This window comes from Petaurus breviceps, unplaced genomic scaffold, assembly GCF_028583685.1.
Source record: "Petaurus breviceps papuanus isolate PSGF00001 unplaced genomic scaffold, PetGlider_PUasm1.0 90750, whole genome shotgun sequence".
Taxonomy (NCBI): Eukaryota; Metazoa; Chordata; class Mammalia; order Diprotodontia; family Petauridae; genus Petaurus; species Petaurus breviceps.
Window position 1 is genome coordinate 12,286,284 of NW_027187335.1, and position 17,296 is coordinate 12,303,579.

General features: G+C 46.4%; 2 protein-coding genes across 5 annotated transcripts in view; one reads left to right on the forward strand and one right to left on the reverse strand.

The window, feature by feature from the left end:
• The window catches only part of STAT3 (signal transducer and activator of transcription 3), a 61,748-nt gene extending 58,985 nt beyond the window's left edge, over positions 1–2,763 (forward strand). For all 3 annotated transcript variants that reach the window (XM_069067653.1, XM_069067654.1, XM_069067652.1), the window contains one exon: positions 432–2,763. In XM_069067653.1, coding sequence (XP_068923754.1) covers positions 432–487 — 56 coding nt within the window. In that variant the 3' untranslated portion in view covers positions 488–2,763. The remainder of the gene's footprint in view (positions 1–431) is intronic.
• Positions 2,764–4,639: 1,876 nt separating this feature from the next.
• LOC138145963 (signal transducer and activator of transcription 5A) overlaps positions 4,640–17,296 on the reverse strand; it is a 13,600-nt gene continuing 943 nt past the window's right edge. Inside the window, exons 2-15 of one of the 2 annotated variants that reach the window (XM_069067655.1) lie at positions 16,736–16,866; positions 16,126–16,277; positions 15,641–15,796; positions 14,863–15,042; positions 14,375–14,462; positions 14,100–14,222; positions 11,663–11,755; positions 11,246–11,452; positions 10,573–10,667; positions 10,289–10,419; positions 9,455–9,610; positions 7,691–7,742; positions 7,000–7,107; positions 4,640–6,191 (exon numbers count right to left, since the gene is read on the reverse strand). In XM_069067655.1, coding sequence (XP_068923756.1) covers positions 6,065–6,191; positions 7,000–7,107; positions 7,691–7,742; positions 9,455–9,610; positions 10,289–10,419; positions 10,573–10,667; positions 11,246–11,452; positions 11,663–11,755; positions 14,100–14,222; positions 14,375–14,462; positions 14,863–15,042; positions 15,641–15,796; positions 16,126–16,277; positions 16,736–16,866 — 1,799 coding nt within the window. In that variant the 3' untranslated portion in view covers positions 4,640–6,064. Of the gene's footprint in view, positions 6,192–6,999; positions 7,108–7,690; positions 7,743–8,413; positions 8,472–9,454; positions 9,611–10,288; positions 10,420–10,572; positions 10,668–11,245; positions 11,453–11,662; positions 11,756–14,099; positions 14,223–14,374; positions 14,463–14,862; positions 15,043–15,640; positions 15,797–16,125; positions 16,278–16,735; positions 16,867–17,296 lie in introns of those variants that run through there. The other variant, XM_069067656.1, reaches the window with a different exon arrangement.

Sequence of the window (17,296 nt, forward strand, 5' to 3'; positions counted from 1 at the left end):
CTTTCCAATATCGATGAGCAAGTAGTCATCTAAACTCCCAAGACTGTTCTTCCAGTTCTCCCACCAATCAACTCATCTAGTGCAAAATGCCATTTTTCTAAAGTGACTTTAAGACTCTTGAGCTTCAGATACTTCCTTTCATCCCATGATTGCAGGACTTTTGTGTGAGATCCTTTTTTGAGGTCAAGGCATGGTTCCTAGAGGGTAGTAGGACATAGTTCCTTAGAATTTAACCTGCATTGGTTGCTATTTTTGAAGGAGAGCTACAGTGGGTGGAAGCAGCAATGACCCAAGCCTCTAGATACTCTGCCTGGGGGCCTGGGATACGAGGGCAGGGTAGAGGGGTGGGTTGTGCCTTTCTAGCTTTGAGGAAATCAGGTCATTGAGCTGTATCTCTCTCTTTGACCTTTCTTCTCTCTCTGTCCCTCCAGAGACCCTCACGTTTGACATGGACTTGACTTCTGAGTGTGCTACCTCCCCCATGTGATGGGCGAGAATGGAACTACAGAATGGTGTAACTGGCACCTAAACCCCACCCCACCCCTTCCAAAAAAATCCCAAAGCCAACAAGCAAATCCCAGATCAACTGAAACTTATACCTTTGTGACTACAGATCATTTTCTTGGATCTCCTGCTTCTCATTTATCCTTAAGTGATTAGGGTACCTTTCTCCTAGAGAAATGAGTGGGTTATATGCTATTAACCAAACAGAAGTCAAATAGTTTTGTTTGAGACTGTGGTTGTTTGGGTAGGAGTGGGGGGGTGGGGGCAGGAGGGAGAAGAAAGTCCTGTGCTTTGATTCTCCCCCAGTAATATTCTTCCTCAATAATTATTTGGGGATTTTTGTGTGTGTTCTGGGTTTTTCTGTTTTGTTTTGCTAGACAAGTGCCTACTGGTGCCAGCTGCATCCAGTGCCTGTTTTGTAAGTTAATGCTCCAGGCTGCTTCTGACTGCATGCTGCCAGCACCTGCTGCACCTATTATCTTGCTAACATCCAAATAGAAGTGAGGACTTTTTAATCCTCTAGGTTTCTTTTTAAACCTGGAAAAGTTAAAATAAAAAGAAAAGAAACCCCATTCTCTCCCATATCAAAGCTTTTTAAAAATATATTTCAGATTCCTCGGAGACTTCTTCCAGGTAATCAGCCATCTCAGATGGCAATCTTTCCTTAGACTCCTAGAGTGAGCTCATTGAATTCATTTGTTCATTCATCCATTCAGCAAACATGCTTAAGGTGCTGGGGGCACAAAGATAAAATCTGATATGATCCCTGCCCATGAGGAGCTTACTATTGATTACCTCAACTGGTAGGTGAAGCTCTGAAGCTATCGCTTAGCCTTTAAAACAGAAATGTTTAGGAAAAGCCTAAAATGACACGTATATATAAATTTTCTTTAACAAATCTTTTTATTCCCTTTGCTAACTTCTTAGCCCCAAGGCCTTAGTTTCTGGTTCTGAGCTTGGTTGTTAGGGTGCCTTATTTGGGCTAGAGGGATTCTTCCCTCCTTAGCCCCTATGACCCTCCTGGCAGCATGTCTCTTCCCTCCTGGTTCCTCAGTGTCTAAACCCCATTGCTTTAGAAATCCTGTCTTAGAGCCTTGTGAAATGGGCATATAAAAGAGCTGTGGGTGCCAGCAATAGTGTCAGGCTGTGAGCCTCACAAAGCACCCTGTTGGTTTCAGAGGACGTGGCCCTCTCAGGTTCCTGAATGTTTTCAGCACTTATTTCACTTTTAATGTGGTTAGTTCCTAGGGTGGAGACATACAGAATCTTAGAATGTTCCAGCGCAAAGGAATTTAAGGAGACTTTCTGCTAAGGCCAGAGCTTCTGTTTTGATTGGGCCTGTGTCCCTTGGCTTTCCCCAAGCCTGGGGATGAGTCAGAGGTACCCCCCTTTTGGGTCTGGGAGGAAGCAGGAAGACCCCACCTCTTGACCAACTTTAAGTTGTTCTCAGGCCTCTTCTGGTGCTTCTCTTTTTGCCTTCCTAGTATTAGCCAGCCAAATGATAGTGCCCATTTGTAGTATTGTCCCAGGTGCTTTCTTAAAGAGGATTTATGTCCATTCTGCTTCAGATAAAGTGGCTTGGGATATGAGGAAATTGAAGAATCTGTTTTCAGTTGTTCCCTACCCTCTATCAATCCGCACAGCAGCCTTTGAGCTGAATGGGGAGACTGATCTCCCTAAGAGCACTATAGTAGTTCCTCTAGGTCTGATTCATCTTTGTGATGGGATGGAGTTGGCACTCAGTGCAGACCCTTAAGAGCACCTTGATCATAAAGGCTGGAAAACTGAGGCCTGTGCTAGAGAGAACTCACGGTTGCCCCATTGTGCAGTGTGGGACTGGAGGAGAGATGAGTCACATGCAGTGCCCGGGAAGGGGGGGGGGGGGGGGGAATTTAGAATTGATGATTTTAGGTGGCATGTATCTTCTTTCTGTTTCTAATTCTTGTGATGACAGAAGCAGTGAAAGAAATTGAAGCTTAATTCTTTCCAGAACAGTACCTTGGGTAGGTCTGCTGCCCTTGTCAGACCCCTTTCAAACTCCCCTCCCCCCTCATCATGCCCCCAAGGAGCTTCCCTGTCACCAGTTCATCTTGTACATTGGTTCTGTTTGTAAAACAACCTCTGGGCTGCTGACCTAGTCCTCCTTGCATTCTGACTCCAGTGTATACTTCATACTGTAAAAAAAAAAGTTGGTTTTTGTATATTTTATTGCTGTATCTATCTGCTTTTAACTTCTAGAAATAAACATTTTAAAACAATTATCTGACCATGTAGCATCCTTCTTGCCCTCTTTCACTCCCTGCCTCTCCTCCCTGGGAAAAATAGCTTTAGGCTGTTCTTCTGCTGTTGTCACTCCTTATGTTGTAGGGCTGTAGATAATCAAAGCTAGAGAGTGAAAATTTGTAAGTCCCCCAACAACCTTACAAAAAAACCTGCTCCTAGAGCCAGACTTATGACCTGGGGTGGGAATGACTATCTTCAGCAAGCTTTTATTACACCTACCAGGAGAATACAACATAAAATAAAAAAAAACAATCCTTGCTCTCAATTTCAATTCTACCAGTATATTCTACCACAGAAAAGCACATGTGTGGGGCTATGGGGGGAGCACCATTACTGGAGGGATCAGGAAGGTGCTCTTAGGGTACGGCATGAACTGAACCTTGGCGGAAACTATGGTTTCCAAAGTGATGGGTGAGGACAGAACATTCTAGGCTTGGGGAGCAGCCTGTGCCGAAGTAGGGGATGGGGGGGGGTGGGAATGACACCTGAGAAACTCCCTCAGGGTTGTTGTCTGAACTACAGACTTCATTTTATTAAAAACACAGCTTCAGTTTTGTCGAAAGGAGGCAAAGTCCTGGTGGGTGCTCCCTTCTCTTGAAGCCCTAAACCTGATATTCTGCTATAAACTGGAGACAACCAGTGACTGATGAAAAGCTTTTCTAATCTGGAAAAGCCAGATTCCCCACCCCTTCCATAGCTGCTCGGAGCCTCATTTAATGTCCCTAAGCCAGGAAAGAAGTTCTCTCCTCTCATCCTCTGTCTAGGTCTGCCAGATTGCAGCATAAAAATTTGACTAGAACCACTGACAAGCAGGGACCCAGGGTTGGCCCATGAGTCTATTCATTCAAGGAAATGCTCAGTAGTGCTGTTTGCTCTCACTCCCTCATCACCAAGTCTATTTAGCTGCCCCCATGTTCCCTCCTCCCTTCCCCAAGCACCATGGAGACAAGAGACCGGTGTATGATAACCAGTGCCTCCCCTGCAGAGACATAGAAGATGGGTCATGTTGCTTCCACTGAATCGAGACCACCTTCTTTCCCTCCCCATCCACAGTCACAGCGCCGAGCTGCCAGCAGTTGCCATGACTCCAGCCCAGATCTGAGTCTTCCCAGGTCAAGGAAACCACAGTCTCAGCACATCCTTCAATGAGTTGTAAAAACAAAAGGCCTTTTCTCCACTGGGGGCCAGTATGGCAACTGCAGCCTAAAGCTATTTTTCCCAGTTGTCCTAATACGCACTTAAAACTTTTAGCTGGGTGACCTCTCAGGGTCCTGTTAGGTAGAGCCTGCAGTTCAGAGTGAGCCACGTTGCATAACATGGAGGACTCTTTTTCATTCAATACTGGTCTACGCCAGTATTGTCTAACAACAGCAGCTATGGGACAATGTTGCCACCTACTGGTCTTCTGGAGGAGGGGAGAGAGAAGGAGGCAGCTGCAACCACACTAAGATCCCTGCCAGAGACTAGACTAGGAAAGAATTTGGAGTTCTTCCCCCCAAGACCCAGCTTCAGAATTACTCTCTGATAGTAGTTATAAAACTCGGTATAACCATTTCCACTATGCCACTTATCCCCTATCCATCTTCACTTACCCCAAGACATGTCTCCTTCACCCACTGGTTTCCTGAGAATCATTGGTCTCCTTCCTGATACCGTTTGGAAAAGATTTGGCATTCCCCAAAATAACTAGCTAGAAGTAACTATATCTCAGAAATTTTAAGATAAGTGATAAGGGTCTGTGGCGTCAAGTTGCAAAATTCCATTACTAGGACACAAAGGAAAGAAAGACTTGTGACATGCTCAGGTCACATTCCATATTCATCACTCATCTCCCATCTAAGAAACAAGGCCATTTTTAAAAAAAGCATTTTATTCAAAAACAGCATTTCTTCACTTTATCCAAATGTTTTGTACAAAGTACAAAAAAGTATGTGGCATCATCCTCTGGCCCCTACCTGCCCTTACCTCAAAGGTGTTCCAACCACTAACCTTAACCCTCACATCCCACTACAGTACAGATAAATGTTCTCTCATTTTGTAAACTTGACTCTTTCTAGCCCCCAGCCTGCTAGGTGAGCTGAAAGGGATACTGGGTAGCTAACAAATGCAAGTATAAGGGAAGGCTCCTGTCAGTACCAAAACCATTCACAATGAGATTCCCAAGGCCACCATGAAAGATCAACTTCTGGCATCAGCCATACATAGTTGTAGTTTCTCCCTTCTCTGGTACATTTTTTAAAGACTTTAAGCCTCCCTTACTGTGTCCCAGACATCTCCCCTCTCCTGCTGCCAAGGCCATCCTGTTTTCTGGTCATTGCCAAGGTCAGAGGTATGTGGAGGTGGGGGAGGGGATGTGGGTCAGGAAAAGAAAACAGAGACTTGAGAGAAGACAGTCAGGTCTAAAAGGTCAGGACCCCTGACCCAAGAGAGAGGAAGAGGTCTAGCAACCACTCACAGGAACAAGGCAGCTCTTGTTTCTAGTTAACCCTTCCTGGACCAGTCTAGGGGCATGGCTGCTAAAGAGAAACCTCCCTGAGAATCTAAGAATGACTGCGTATTCACACTCTGGATCAATCTGTAAGATATTTCCCAGGAGCCCAAACCCTTTTGTGCATGGGATTGTAGGATCATAGATTTTGAACTGGATAGGTTCTTGAAGCTCCACTGGTCCAACCCCCTTACTGATGCAGAAACTGAAGAGATTAAGTGGTTGTAAAAGAGTAACACAGAGGAAGAGGCACAATTAAAATCCAGGCCCTCTGGCTCCAAATCCAGGATTTTCTACTGTACTACATGGATTGACTAAGTATACACAGGCATTTGTGTGTGTGAGCATGGACAAGTGAACACACATATATACAGGTGCACTTGGGAAGCCACTCAGACAACCAGCACGAAGGGAAATTATGTCCTGTCCTCTCAGATAATCCTGCCCCACCCACTGCTGCTAACTGGGCAAAGGAGAAAAAGAGAACATCCCTCCTTCCCTTTCCCTCCTAACAATCAAAGCTTATGGACTGGCTTTTAGACGAGAGAAAATAGTCACAGTCCCTAAGGCCCTGAAGATGCTAGCAAACACTAGACAGTAAGAGAAGAAGCCACTTGGGCACATACCTACCCACCCACCCCACTGGCATCACATACACAGAAATGCTGAGGTCCCAACAACCATCAACACTTCACATTTTGAGTATTGTTTCCAATGATGCATGGATTTAACACCCATCAATGAGAAGAGGGAAGAGGGTGATGAGACATGGACTGGAGGGGTAAGGAGTCATGACTGTGTGTGGGGGATCCACTGACTGTCCATTGGTCGGCTTAAAAGTTCTTCAACATGTCTTGCTACGTCCATGGTTTCATCCAGGTCAAAATCCGCATCAGGATCAAGGACAGAGTCAGGGCTGGTGAAATAAAAGGGAAGCCTTGAGAGTCCAGAGGGGGGAAAATGGATTCCTCACTCTAGACTATCTCACAGGTGTGTTCCTAAGGCACACTTAAGGATAGTAGCCCATTCCCCTCCCCCTACTCAAGGCTGCCCAAGGGATTCTGACCTAATGTGGGCCTTCACAGCTGTGCCTCCAATTAAACCCAGAGGAGAGGTCTTCAGGGGTAGCTGGGAGCAGGCAGTGCTGGTGAACAACAATTAAGATTCCATGCCTACCTCTACTCCTCCAGTGACCACCAGAATAGCATACCCACCCACTACACTTGAGCAGAAGTGGGAGCCCAGGGTACACAGGAATGGGCGAAAATTTTTACATCTTAGTTTTACTAACCTTTGGTGTCTATTGTGTTCCTATGTATTTTATTTTACATGTTTAAAAATAACATTCTAAGAAGGGGTCCAAAAGCTTCACCAGACTGCCAAAGGGGTCTGTAACACCAAGAAAGGTGAAGATCCCTTTCCTAGGTTTTGAAAATTGGGCAAAGCTGAACTATTAAAGCTATACCCAAATCTGGAGATGGTAAGTCTCCTTTGCTAGGTAGAAGTCTTCCAACAAAGGCTGGGTGGCCACTAGTCCAGAAGGATGGAGAAAGTACTCTTGGTCAGGCATACCATATGGTCCCTTCCAACACTGTGATTCTGGACCCAACCCACTAACCTATGCTTAAAGCCAGTAAAACCTAGCCCAATTAGGGAACCCATCTGAGACTAGTTCCTCAAACAGTTACTACCCTCCCTTTTCTATGTAGGCAAGTGCAACCTACTTCTGGGGATACATGTTATAATGAGACTGGGAGCACACGGCTGGGGATGGGGCCTGATCCATGAATGTGGCACTGCCCCCTGAAGAATCTGCAGATGCACTGACAAACCTGGAGGAAAAAGCAAAAACAATCATAGATCCCACACCCCTGGAGGGCCAAAATGAGAGCCCACTAGGGCCCCTGCCTGTTCCATGGTCCTAGGGCTTGGACCTAAAAGGAAACATACTTGCTAAGCATCTGTTCAGTCTGTCACAGCTGCCAAAGGAGGTTGCCTAGGCTAGATCATCACCTCAGAAAAATCCAGATTTGCCCCTTCTCCCTTGGCTCCTGCTCCCTAGGAAAGCTCATCTGGGCTCAGCAGTTTAATGTATTGCTAATTGAATTTGAGCTGCTAATTGAGGCTGAGGTCAGTCAAAAGGTCATCTTGGCACTTCTCCTGAGGAAGCTGTTTTTAGGGGTGGAGAAGAAGAGGAAGTGCCCCCTCTGCTCTGGGGGTTCAGGGAAAGGGAGCTGTGAACTGAGGATGCTGACTCGAAACAAAATGTAAGGTCCTACCCAACATCACTCAGCAGGGTCTGAGTCTGGGGAAAGGTAGATTTATGGATTAGGGGTATGGAGAGAGGGGTTGTGGGTATGGGAAGCCAAATGGGAATAAAGAAAATCCAAATGTGAAGAGGAGCTGGACACTTACTCTGGAACCACTTGCTTGATCTGTGGTTTCACATATCCATCTACAGCTTTACCTACCAAAGAAAAAGGAGAAAGAAATTGAAATCACTAGTGGTTCCCAAGATAGAGGTGGTGGTAGAAAGGGAAATGGAAATAATAATACTAAAAATAGCTAGCATGTATATAGCACTTTAAGGTTTGCAAGAGCACTTTACATATATATTATTTCATTTGATCTCAAAGCAGCCCTAGTAAGTAGGTACTATTGTTTTGTTTGTTGCTGTTCAGTCAATTTCAGCTGTGTATGACTCTTTGTGACTACTTTTGGGGTTTTCTTGGCAAAGATACTGGAGCGTTTTGCTATTTCCTTCTCCAGCTCATTTTACAGATGAGGAAACTGAGGAAAATAGGGTGAAGTAACTTGCTCAGGGTCACACAGCTACTTAGTGTCTGAATCTGGATTTGAACTCAGGTCTTCCTGACTCCAGGCCTGGAACTCTATCCACTGTACCACCTAGCTGGCCAATGTGCTATTATCATCCCAGTTTTACAGATCAGGAAGTTGAGGCTAAGAATGGTTAAGTGACCTGTCCAGGATCACATAGATAATAAATATCTGAGGCAGGATTCCAACTCAGGGCTTCCTAACTCCATGTCTAATGCTCTCTCTACTACACCATTCATGTTGTTCTCAAGATAGCAGGAGCCTAGAGGAAATATGACTTACTTGTTGATGAATTAATGATGCAGTTGAAGAATTATTCAGCTGTAAATAAAATTCGTCCATCTAGTAGGAAAGAGCACTGCATTTGGAATGAGAGGACCTTGGTTCTCATTTATTTACTACTTGTATAACTTGGAGTAGGAAGATCTGGGTTCGAATCCTCCCCCCATATGTAGAATCCTCCCCAAAATATGTCATTCAACCTTTCTGGGCCTCAGCTTCCTAATCTGTAAAATGGAGGGGGGGTACAGCAGATGATATCTAAGGTCCCTTTCAGATCTAAATTTATTATTCTTATCAATTCCTTCCCAGTTCCCCTCTTTTTATTTTATTTTATTTTTGCTTTTTGGAGGGGGGAGGCAGGGCAATTGGGGTTAAATGACTTGCCCAAGGTCACACGGCTCGTAAGTGTTAAGTGTCTGAGGTCGCATTTGAACTCAGGTCCTCCTGACTCCAGGGCCAGTGCTCTATTCATTGCACCACTTAGCCACTCCTCCCCTCCTTTAAAAAAAAAAAAGTATTAAAAAAATTCTAAACTTAATGATCTCAACAAATATGAACCTGCTGACTAAATGTGGAAAGAACTCTCAAATGAATTTTGAAATTCCAAACTCTGCATTTTAATAAGAACAAAATTAGAAATGTTAATAAAAACAGGAGCCACTTATTTGTTCCATGCCTCCTTCCTTCCTGTCTTCCTGTGTACTTCAAAAGTTTAGTTGTTATTGTTTGCTTATAAATCAAAGTCAGCAAGAGCCCTATTTTTATAATTCTATTTTCTCCCTACTGTTTTCCTTTCATATTCACCCTCCTGTCCTACAGATTGATTTGGAGGCAGGGAGAACATTTATCAGTTTATTCTGCTGCTTATAAGCATCAGTCTTGAGGACTGTTCTTAAGAAGGAGAAGCTGATTCAAATATGTTTGGCGGGTTAACACACATGAAGTTGAATTATGCAGACCTCACCGTCCCACTGCAATACCAGCCTTCCTCCCAAACACAGACAACTCAGAACCTCTGTCTGCTAAGAGAAAAAGTTCTGCCTCTACAATAGGACTCACCAAGCACAGGAGTGTAATACTTAGAGAAAACTTCATCCTTGGGTCGGTCTGGGAACACATAGATGAGATAGCTCAGGTCTCCCAGGCGGTCGGCCAGGGATCGGATGGAGAAATCCTTCGTTGTGAATGGCTTCAGGTTCCACAGGTTCCGATCCGCTGTGGGAAAAGACACAACATGCCTTTCAGAATACTCTAAAGGTTAAGGAGGGAAATGGAGGGAGCTAGGTGGCACAGTGGGTAAAGCACTGGACTAGAGTGAAAAATACCTGAATTGATTCCTGCCTCTGATACTGTGTGATTCTAGACAAGTCACTTAACCTCTCTCTGCCTCAATTTCCTCATCTGTAAAATGGGGTAGCACTTACCTCACAGAGTTGTGTGGATCAAATGAGAAAGTGTCTGTAAAGTGCTCTGCAAACCTTAAGGAACTATATAAATGCTGTGATTATTACCTGGAAGCTTTGTAGAAGCTTTCCAAAGAAACTGAGACTTTTACAACCCCCTAACCTCCCCAGTGTATTGAAAGGAGCCATATCAGTAATGTGCCAGGATGGACAGTGTAATCGCCCCAGGCTCCTAGCTGTCTGCAAGGCTGGAGAAATTACTTGAACTCAGTTCCTTATTTGGTGAAATGGTAAGAAAAGAAATTACTTTTGATCAACTCCCTTCCCTAAGTGTGAAGCTCTCTTGATGTCTCTTTTGTCTCCTGTAATGCTGAGGAGGACAAGCAAGGTGGAGAGTGGAGGAAAAGTCAGAGAGTTGTCAGGGGAAGGAAAAGTAAAGAAGGGAGGAAGAAATAGAGGGGCTTATTGTGTTGGGGGCCTGGGAACTCACGGGAGTCAAACTTCCAGGCAATGGTGATGCCCCCAATTTCAGAGTCACTGAATCGCAGCAGAAAAGTTCCATCAGGTTTGTTGATGAGAAGGTCATGGGCCTGCTGCTTGTTCACGAAACCCAGGATGGCCCTAAGGGATGAGGAGTATGATGGGGACCTTCTTACCCCCCGCTCAGAGCTAGTCATATTTGCCTTCTCTGCTTAATCCCAAAATTCTGCTAGACCCCAGTTCCATCCCTACCACCCCCATTCCCCTAGGCTGCCCTGTGCCATAGCTCCTTACCCATCATTCCAATGGGGCTTGTGATGCTTCCTCAGCACGTCCATCACCCCATCAAACCACTGCCAGAATGTGTAATTCCAGCCTGGCAGGTTCTCCTAGAACAACCCCCACCCCCCAAAAAACAATGACATCTGAGTTAAGGTTCTTACTTGAAACACCCTCCCCCAGATCAAGTAGAACGGAGCAGTCTACAAGGGGGTGTCTCCCCATCCCTTCCTGAATCAAACCTGTGCCAAACTTCTCAATCCCTTCTATCTACTACTAACTAAGCTTCAGAAATTACCCATGGGAGATTATCTTGCTGTCCCCCCCCCCCACACACAAGAGTGAGGTCTAGAGTCTAGGGATAGTTCAGGTTAGCACATTTCCTTCAGAATTCCTTTGTTCAGCTTCTTTTAAGATTATATTTTCTGCTTTCTTTAAAGGCCCTCTTATATTTTCTTCCAAATCCCAGGGATAGGCCCATTGGGCAGAGGTTACATGTCCACTTTTCTCCCTCTGCTCACCACCCCCAGCCCCAGAAGAAGGCTTGTTCTGGGGCAGGTCACAAGGGTGGGGTTGGCTGAGGGCAGGTAGGAAAGCTGTGCCTAACCCCAGCTGTGCCTGGCCCCCAACTGTGCCTGACCCCAGCTGTGCCTGGCCCCCAGCTGTACCTGACCCCCATTCCTCTCACCCTGTTGAACTGGGACCAAGAGATGGCCATGCTGTTGTAATCCTCCATATTGTTGCTGCTGCTGTTGAACAGTTTCTGAGCCAGGAACACCAAGTTCTCCTTTGTCAGGCCTCGGTTGCTCTGGACTTCTGCCTTGAACTTCATGTTGAGAGCCTCACACAGCTGGGGCCACAGTACTTTATCAGGTACCACAAATGGCACCCGGCCCTGGAGAGGGGGAGACTAAGTCAGAGAGAGGCGCCAGCCACAGGAGACCAGGAGAAGTGAAACAGGCAGAGATGGGGAGCTTTCATTATTGGCTTCAGTCATCCTCCCACCTCCTAGCTCTGGCCCTGGGTGAAGACAATAATGAATGATACTCTGAAGGGTCCTAAGGCCTGACATTCCAGGAGGGGTCAGAGAAGAGAGATCACTCACGGGCTCAGCAAATGCATTGTCCCATAGCACTGTGGCTGTTGCATTGTGGTCCTGGCTCCCATGAACAATGACCACCACTGGAAGGGACAGTGTCTGCAGGAGTGAGAAAAGCAAAGGTTTGAGGATAGAGTATAGGATCCACTTTGCATCTCAAATTCAAGGCTCCCCAAATCACAAGTGAGGGACCCAAATTCCCACACAGAAATGCCCCTTCTAAGCTCCTGTACGATTGATTTCTAGCATAGAGACTAAGTTTTTCTCATGTATCACAACCAATTGACCAGAGGTCTAGACAGGATTCAAATTCCACCACTGATACCTACTAGTTGGGTTATCCTGCATAAGTCACTTAAACTCCCTAAGTTTTAGTTTTCTCATCTGCAAAATGGAACTAACAATAGCCCTTATGCCCCTGGGTTTCTGTGACAATCAAATGAAATGTTGTACTTGATATTTTGCAAACCTAAATAAGCTATATGAATGTTAGCAATTAACTATGTTATGTATGGGGTGGCTAGGTGACTGGCCCTGGAGTCAGGAGGACCTGAGTTCAAATCCAGCCTCAGACACTTAACACAAAAACTAGCCATGTGACCTTGGGCAAGTCACTTAACCCCAACTGCCCTCCAAAAAGCAAAAACAAAAGAACACACAAAAAAAACTATGTTATTTATGGGTTTAATGACTAACTCTAGGAGGATGATTACCAAATCTATATATCCAGACCTAGTTTCTCTCCTAAGGTCTAAATGAGCATCCCCACAGCCTGCTAGATATTTCAAAATGGATAAACCTTAGGCATCTTAACGCAACATACCCAAAACTAAACTCATTACCTTCTCCCCAAAAGTCACCTGCCTTCTGAATGTCACTATTTCTGTTGAAGGTACCACCATTATTCCAATCTGAAATCCTGGTTTGCAATCTTGGTGTTGGGCTTGATTCCTAGTGCCCCTCAGCACTTACATCCAATCAGTTGCCAAATATTGTCTTTTCTATCTCCACACTCTCCCTTTTCTCTTTACTCCTCCTTGGCCAGGCCCTCATCATCTCCCAATTATACTGTTGTAAGAACCTGATAATTAGTCTCCTTGCCTCAAATTTCTCTTTTCTCCAATCCATCCTCCACATAGAAATCAAGGCGATTTTCCTAAATCCTAGGCCTGACTGTATCACCCCTCTAACTCATTAAACTCTATTGGCTCCCTATTGCCTCTAGGATGAAATATAAATTCCTCTGTTTTTAGCTTTTAAAGGCTTCCACAACCTGAACCCAACTTACTTTTAAGAATTTACACAATACTTCCCTTCCTTCTGTATTACCATCTAACTTGCCACGGCAACAGAAGCACAGAGAACAGAAGAACAGAGGTCTTGACCTCTGACCTTACAGCTAAATCCTTTCTGTATTATCTATCTTCCCTGATTTGAACATGAGCTCATGGAAAGCAAAATACCTAAACAACCACAAAATGCTCTGCCTAGCTGCATGACTTCTGGCTGATAAATCATCTTTATACATACGTAACCACTGTCCCAAGGCCCATTAGTACAGAACCCTCCTTACTGGTGGAGATGAATGCCCTGCTATGTGGTATTCCATAGGACATTATATACCAGACAATAAGAGGGAAGGAGCTCTCCCACTTGGGAGTGAAATGACTCAGTTCAACCGAGAGAGAGTACATGATCTCACCCAAAGGGAGATTGCTCTAAGTCTCTAAAGTAGTAAGCTAGGAATAGGAACATGAAGGATACTGCTGTTTCCCCAAAGTTTTGCCTTCAACAACCTGAAGTGAGTTGGCCTCTTTCATCTTCTCCACTGAAGCTGGAAACCAGAAGCTCCCAAAGTGACCTGACACTTGAAGCTTGAGGAGTCCTCACCTCGAAGAGTCCCAAGGGGGAAAGAGAACAGAAGCCCTCCTGCCTCTTACCACCTCTGCTCAGCCCCTCATACAGGCTAGGAATTTCATCTCCACCAATAAAGAGAGAGTCCCATACCAATGAGCCTAGGGACAGGGGTTACAAAGGAATCCTGAACCTCTCTCCCTTTCTTCTTTTCTTTTTTTTTTTTTGAGGGGGGAAGGCATGGCAATTGGAATTAAGTGACTTGCCTAAGGTCACATAGCTAGTGTGTCAAGTGTCTGAAGTCAGATTTTAACTAAGGTCCTCCTGACTCCAGGGCTGGTGCTCTGTTCACTGAGTCGCCTATCTTCCCCCCTTTTCTGATAAGGGGAGTCCCCCAGTTTTGGGGGGTTTTTTTGCTTTTTGGAGGGCAATTGGGTTTTAAGTAACTTGCCCAAGGTCACACGGCTAGGTTTTTTGTTTGTGTGTGTTAAGTGTCTGATGCCAAATCCAAACTCAGGTCCTCCTGACTCCAGGGCCAGCACTCTACTCACTGCGCCACCTAGCTGCCCCCAAGTCCCCCAGTTTTTACCTTAACTTGAAACACAAGCTCATTTCCCCCAATGCTGAACTGAGACTCGAACAGGACTGTGAATTTCTCCTCTGTCACGGACTCTGCACCTCGTCTGTCTGCCCGTTTAATCCTCTTCAGGGACTATAGAGGCAAGAGATAACATGTAAAGAGAGATGAACAATTCCCTGACCAGCCCCAAGCCACCTGGCCTCTGCTCTTGAGACCCGAATATTCTCCCACTACAACCCTCTCTATGACCCCAACCTACACCTCCCACCAATCTGCATCCTCACCATATTCCTGAAGTGTGCACTGAGGGTTCCCGTTGCCTGGTGATACTCCATTACACAGCAATTATTCAAAATCTCCCCACTGCACTCACTGCAAAACAAAGATAAGTCTAAACCAAGATTAAGCGTCCACTATCCTCTGAGGTTCTCTCTCCTTCCAAGTCCTGATCCAAATTTCCCTTCTCCAAGAAGTTATCCCTGGAGAAAATACCCCATCCAGCACTGATGCCTACAAAAAGCATATGTTCCTAATTGATATCTAGCCTATCACATCAGACTGGGAGCTTTCCGAAGCCAGGGATTGTGTTTGCCTCAGCAAACAGGAAATTTTCTGAGAGCTGTGGCTCCACAGCAGGTGAGGAGTGATAAGGAAGGGGAAAGAGGCTATGGAGGAAGGAAAGAGTCACACTATGTTACTGGTGCTGCCCAAATGACCCCAGCAACTTGTGGGGAAGCAGCAGAAAGGAAAGAAAGGCGTCCATCATCATTACTTTCGAGTGTTCTCATTCTTCAGCAAAGACTTGGCCTGCTGCTCACTGATGATGGTGGCCTTCACTTGAGGAGGGTTCATGTGCACATTCAACTTCCCACCCACCAGGAGACGCACTGTAGCTGCAAACTTGGTCTGTGTCTTCAGGACCTGAGGGGGCTGCTTCTCAATGATGAAGGTGCTGGAGGGAAGAGAAATAACCAGACATCCAGGCTGCTGCTGACACCAGATGACATCATCCCTTCCCATGAGGAAGTTTGGCCCCCCAGTCTGAAGCAGCCGATAGGCAATCACTAGAGATGCTTCTCATGGTTTGGAGGTCAATGAGCTAAGTGGACTACGGATGGCCTTGGGACCTTTACATATTAGGGATGGGTGGGTCTCCTCTAAGAAGACTGTAGCTGTAAAAGATGAGTGACCCTGCTCTTATCCCAAAGAAGGATACTGAGAGCTAGAAGATGACAGGGAGGGGAAGGGACCTAAGTTAGAAGGCCAAAAGGAGCTAGGGATCATTGGACTGTGGGAACAAGGGAAGGTGGGGCATCTGTTCTTTGAGAGTTCTCTCAGATGCAGAGACAGCAGTCTCTCTCCAGCACACTGTCTGCTGGGAGTGGGAACCAGGCAAACTCAGTCCAAAGCAGCCTGAGGAGCAAGAGTCCAAGAGAAAGAACAGCACAAGACAGAGAGCCAGAGGTCCCAAGCTCAGAGATCCCCACAACTTTCCCTTGTTCTCCAAGGCTAGGGCTGGCTCAAGATTAAGGGAAGCTTGGAGCAGTCACCTGGTCACCAAGGCAGAGATGATATCTGTGATGGTGGCATTGAGTTCAGTCAGCATCTCCTCCACTGGTCCAGGAATGGGTAACTGCTGACAAAGATGCTCAGCCCTCCTGATCTGCTGCCGGTTCTGCCAGATGATCTCAGCCAACTTCTCACACCTGGGTGTGGAGGCCCACAGGGCAACACAAAGGGAATGGGTTAAACTGTCCAGGACACAGGCTGGCCCAATACTGGCCTAGGGAGAGATAGCCCATGCTGGATAGGGACTTCCTCTCCAACCATGGGAAGGGAACAAGGAAACTCAAAGTGGAGGACTGGGGTGGGGATGGGGGCAGTGCTTGGCTTCAGCCACCTTCCCTAACCCTTCAGTCTAGAGGAAAGCTCCAGAGCCTTGTGCTCCCAGGACTAGCCCTGAGGCCAAAGCCCCAAGGCCAAAAGCCCTAGTGTTCAAAGCCCCATCCAGCCCCAAGTTCCCTCCCTCACATACCAAGACTGCAGGACATCCAGGCTGCCTTCTGGAGGCCCTCCATTCCCGGCCAGTTGCTGCCTTCTCTTCCACTGGATCAGCTCATCATCCAGAATGACAGTTTGCTGCTTCCGGAGAAGCTGGAGGGTCTTCTGGTGTTTCTCTGCCAGCTCCTGCCAAGATCACTGGATCAGAGACACAGAGCTGGAAGGCACCTTACAGTTCTCCTGACCCAACCCCCTCATTTGACCAATGCACAGACAAGTGCAGAGAGGTCCAGCTCCAGTCCCCACAGGGAGTAGCAGTAAGTGACTGAGCTGGGATTAGAACCCAGGTGTTCTGACTCCAAGGGGCAAAGGCCAGGTCCTTCGGAGGGCTCAGAACATAGCCTGTCTCTGCTGCATTTAACAAAGAGGAAAATGACAAGGAAGGTCTTTTCTCACATGGCTTGCTTACTTGTTTTGGTCCAGATTCCCCACACAGAAAGGAATCCACTGTAGCCATGCTGTCTGGTTCTTTGGCTCAGCTTCCCCCAGAAGAGATCGGGACATTGCTGCCCACATGAGGACACCCACAACCCCTCACCCATCATCAGTTCTGCCCAGGACAAAATGGAAAGGAAGGAGTTTACCACTCGGTACTGCTGGAGAGTCTGGGCCTCACGCTGCAGCCAGGCCTCCAGGGACACCTGCTTCTGCTGAAGTGCTGTTTCCCTTGTCAAGCGTTCCTGGGGACTTAACTGTGACAGCTGGGAGAACTGAGCTGTGGGGGAAAGGAACAGATAAGGATGTCCCCCTTTAGCCTTCACACAGGAAGCTTTGGGGACCCAGGCACCTTCTGATCAGGAGGCAGAAAAGGCCCACAGGGAGGGATACCCTCCCCTCCAAAACAGGGGAGATACCCCTCTCAGCCACCCCCTCCTATTTTCAGTCTCCTCTCCAACACCAACCAGCACCTTGTTCAGCCAGTCCTATCGGTGCCTCCAGATGATGGAGGTATGAGGTCTTCAACCTATCTAGAAACAGCCTCATCTTTATCTCTCAAATACATCAGTGGACAATCTGTGCCCAATTTCTCCTCCATAAATTCTCCCGTCTGCCCAGGGATGGCAGCTTCTTCCAGATGACAAATGTGATGAGGGAGGATGTGTGTGTGTGTGTGTGTGTGTGTGTGTGTGTGTGTGTGTGTGTGT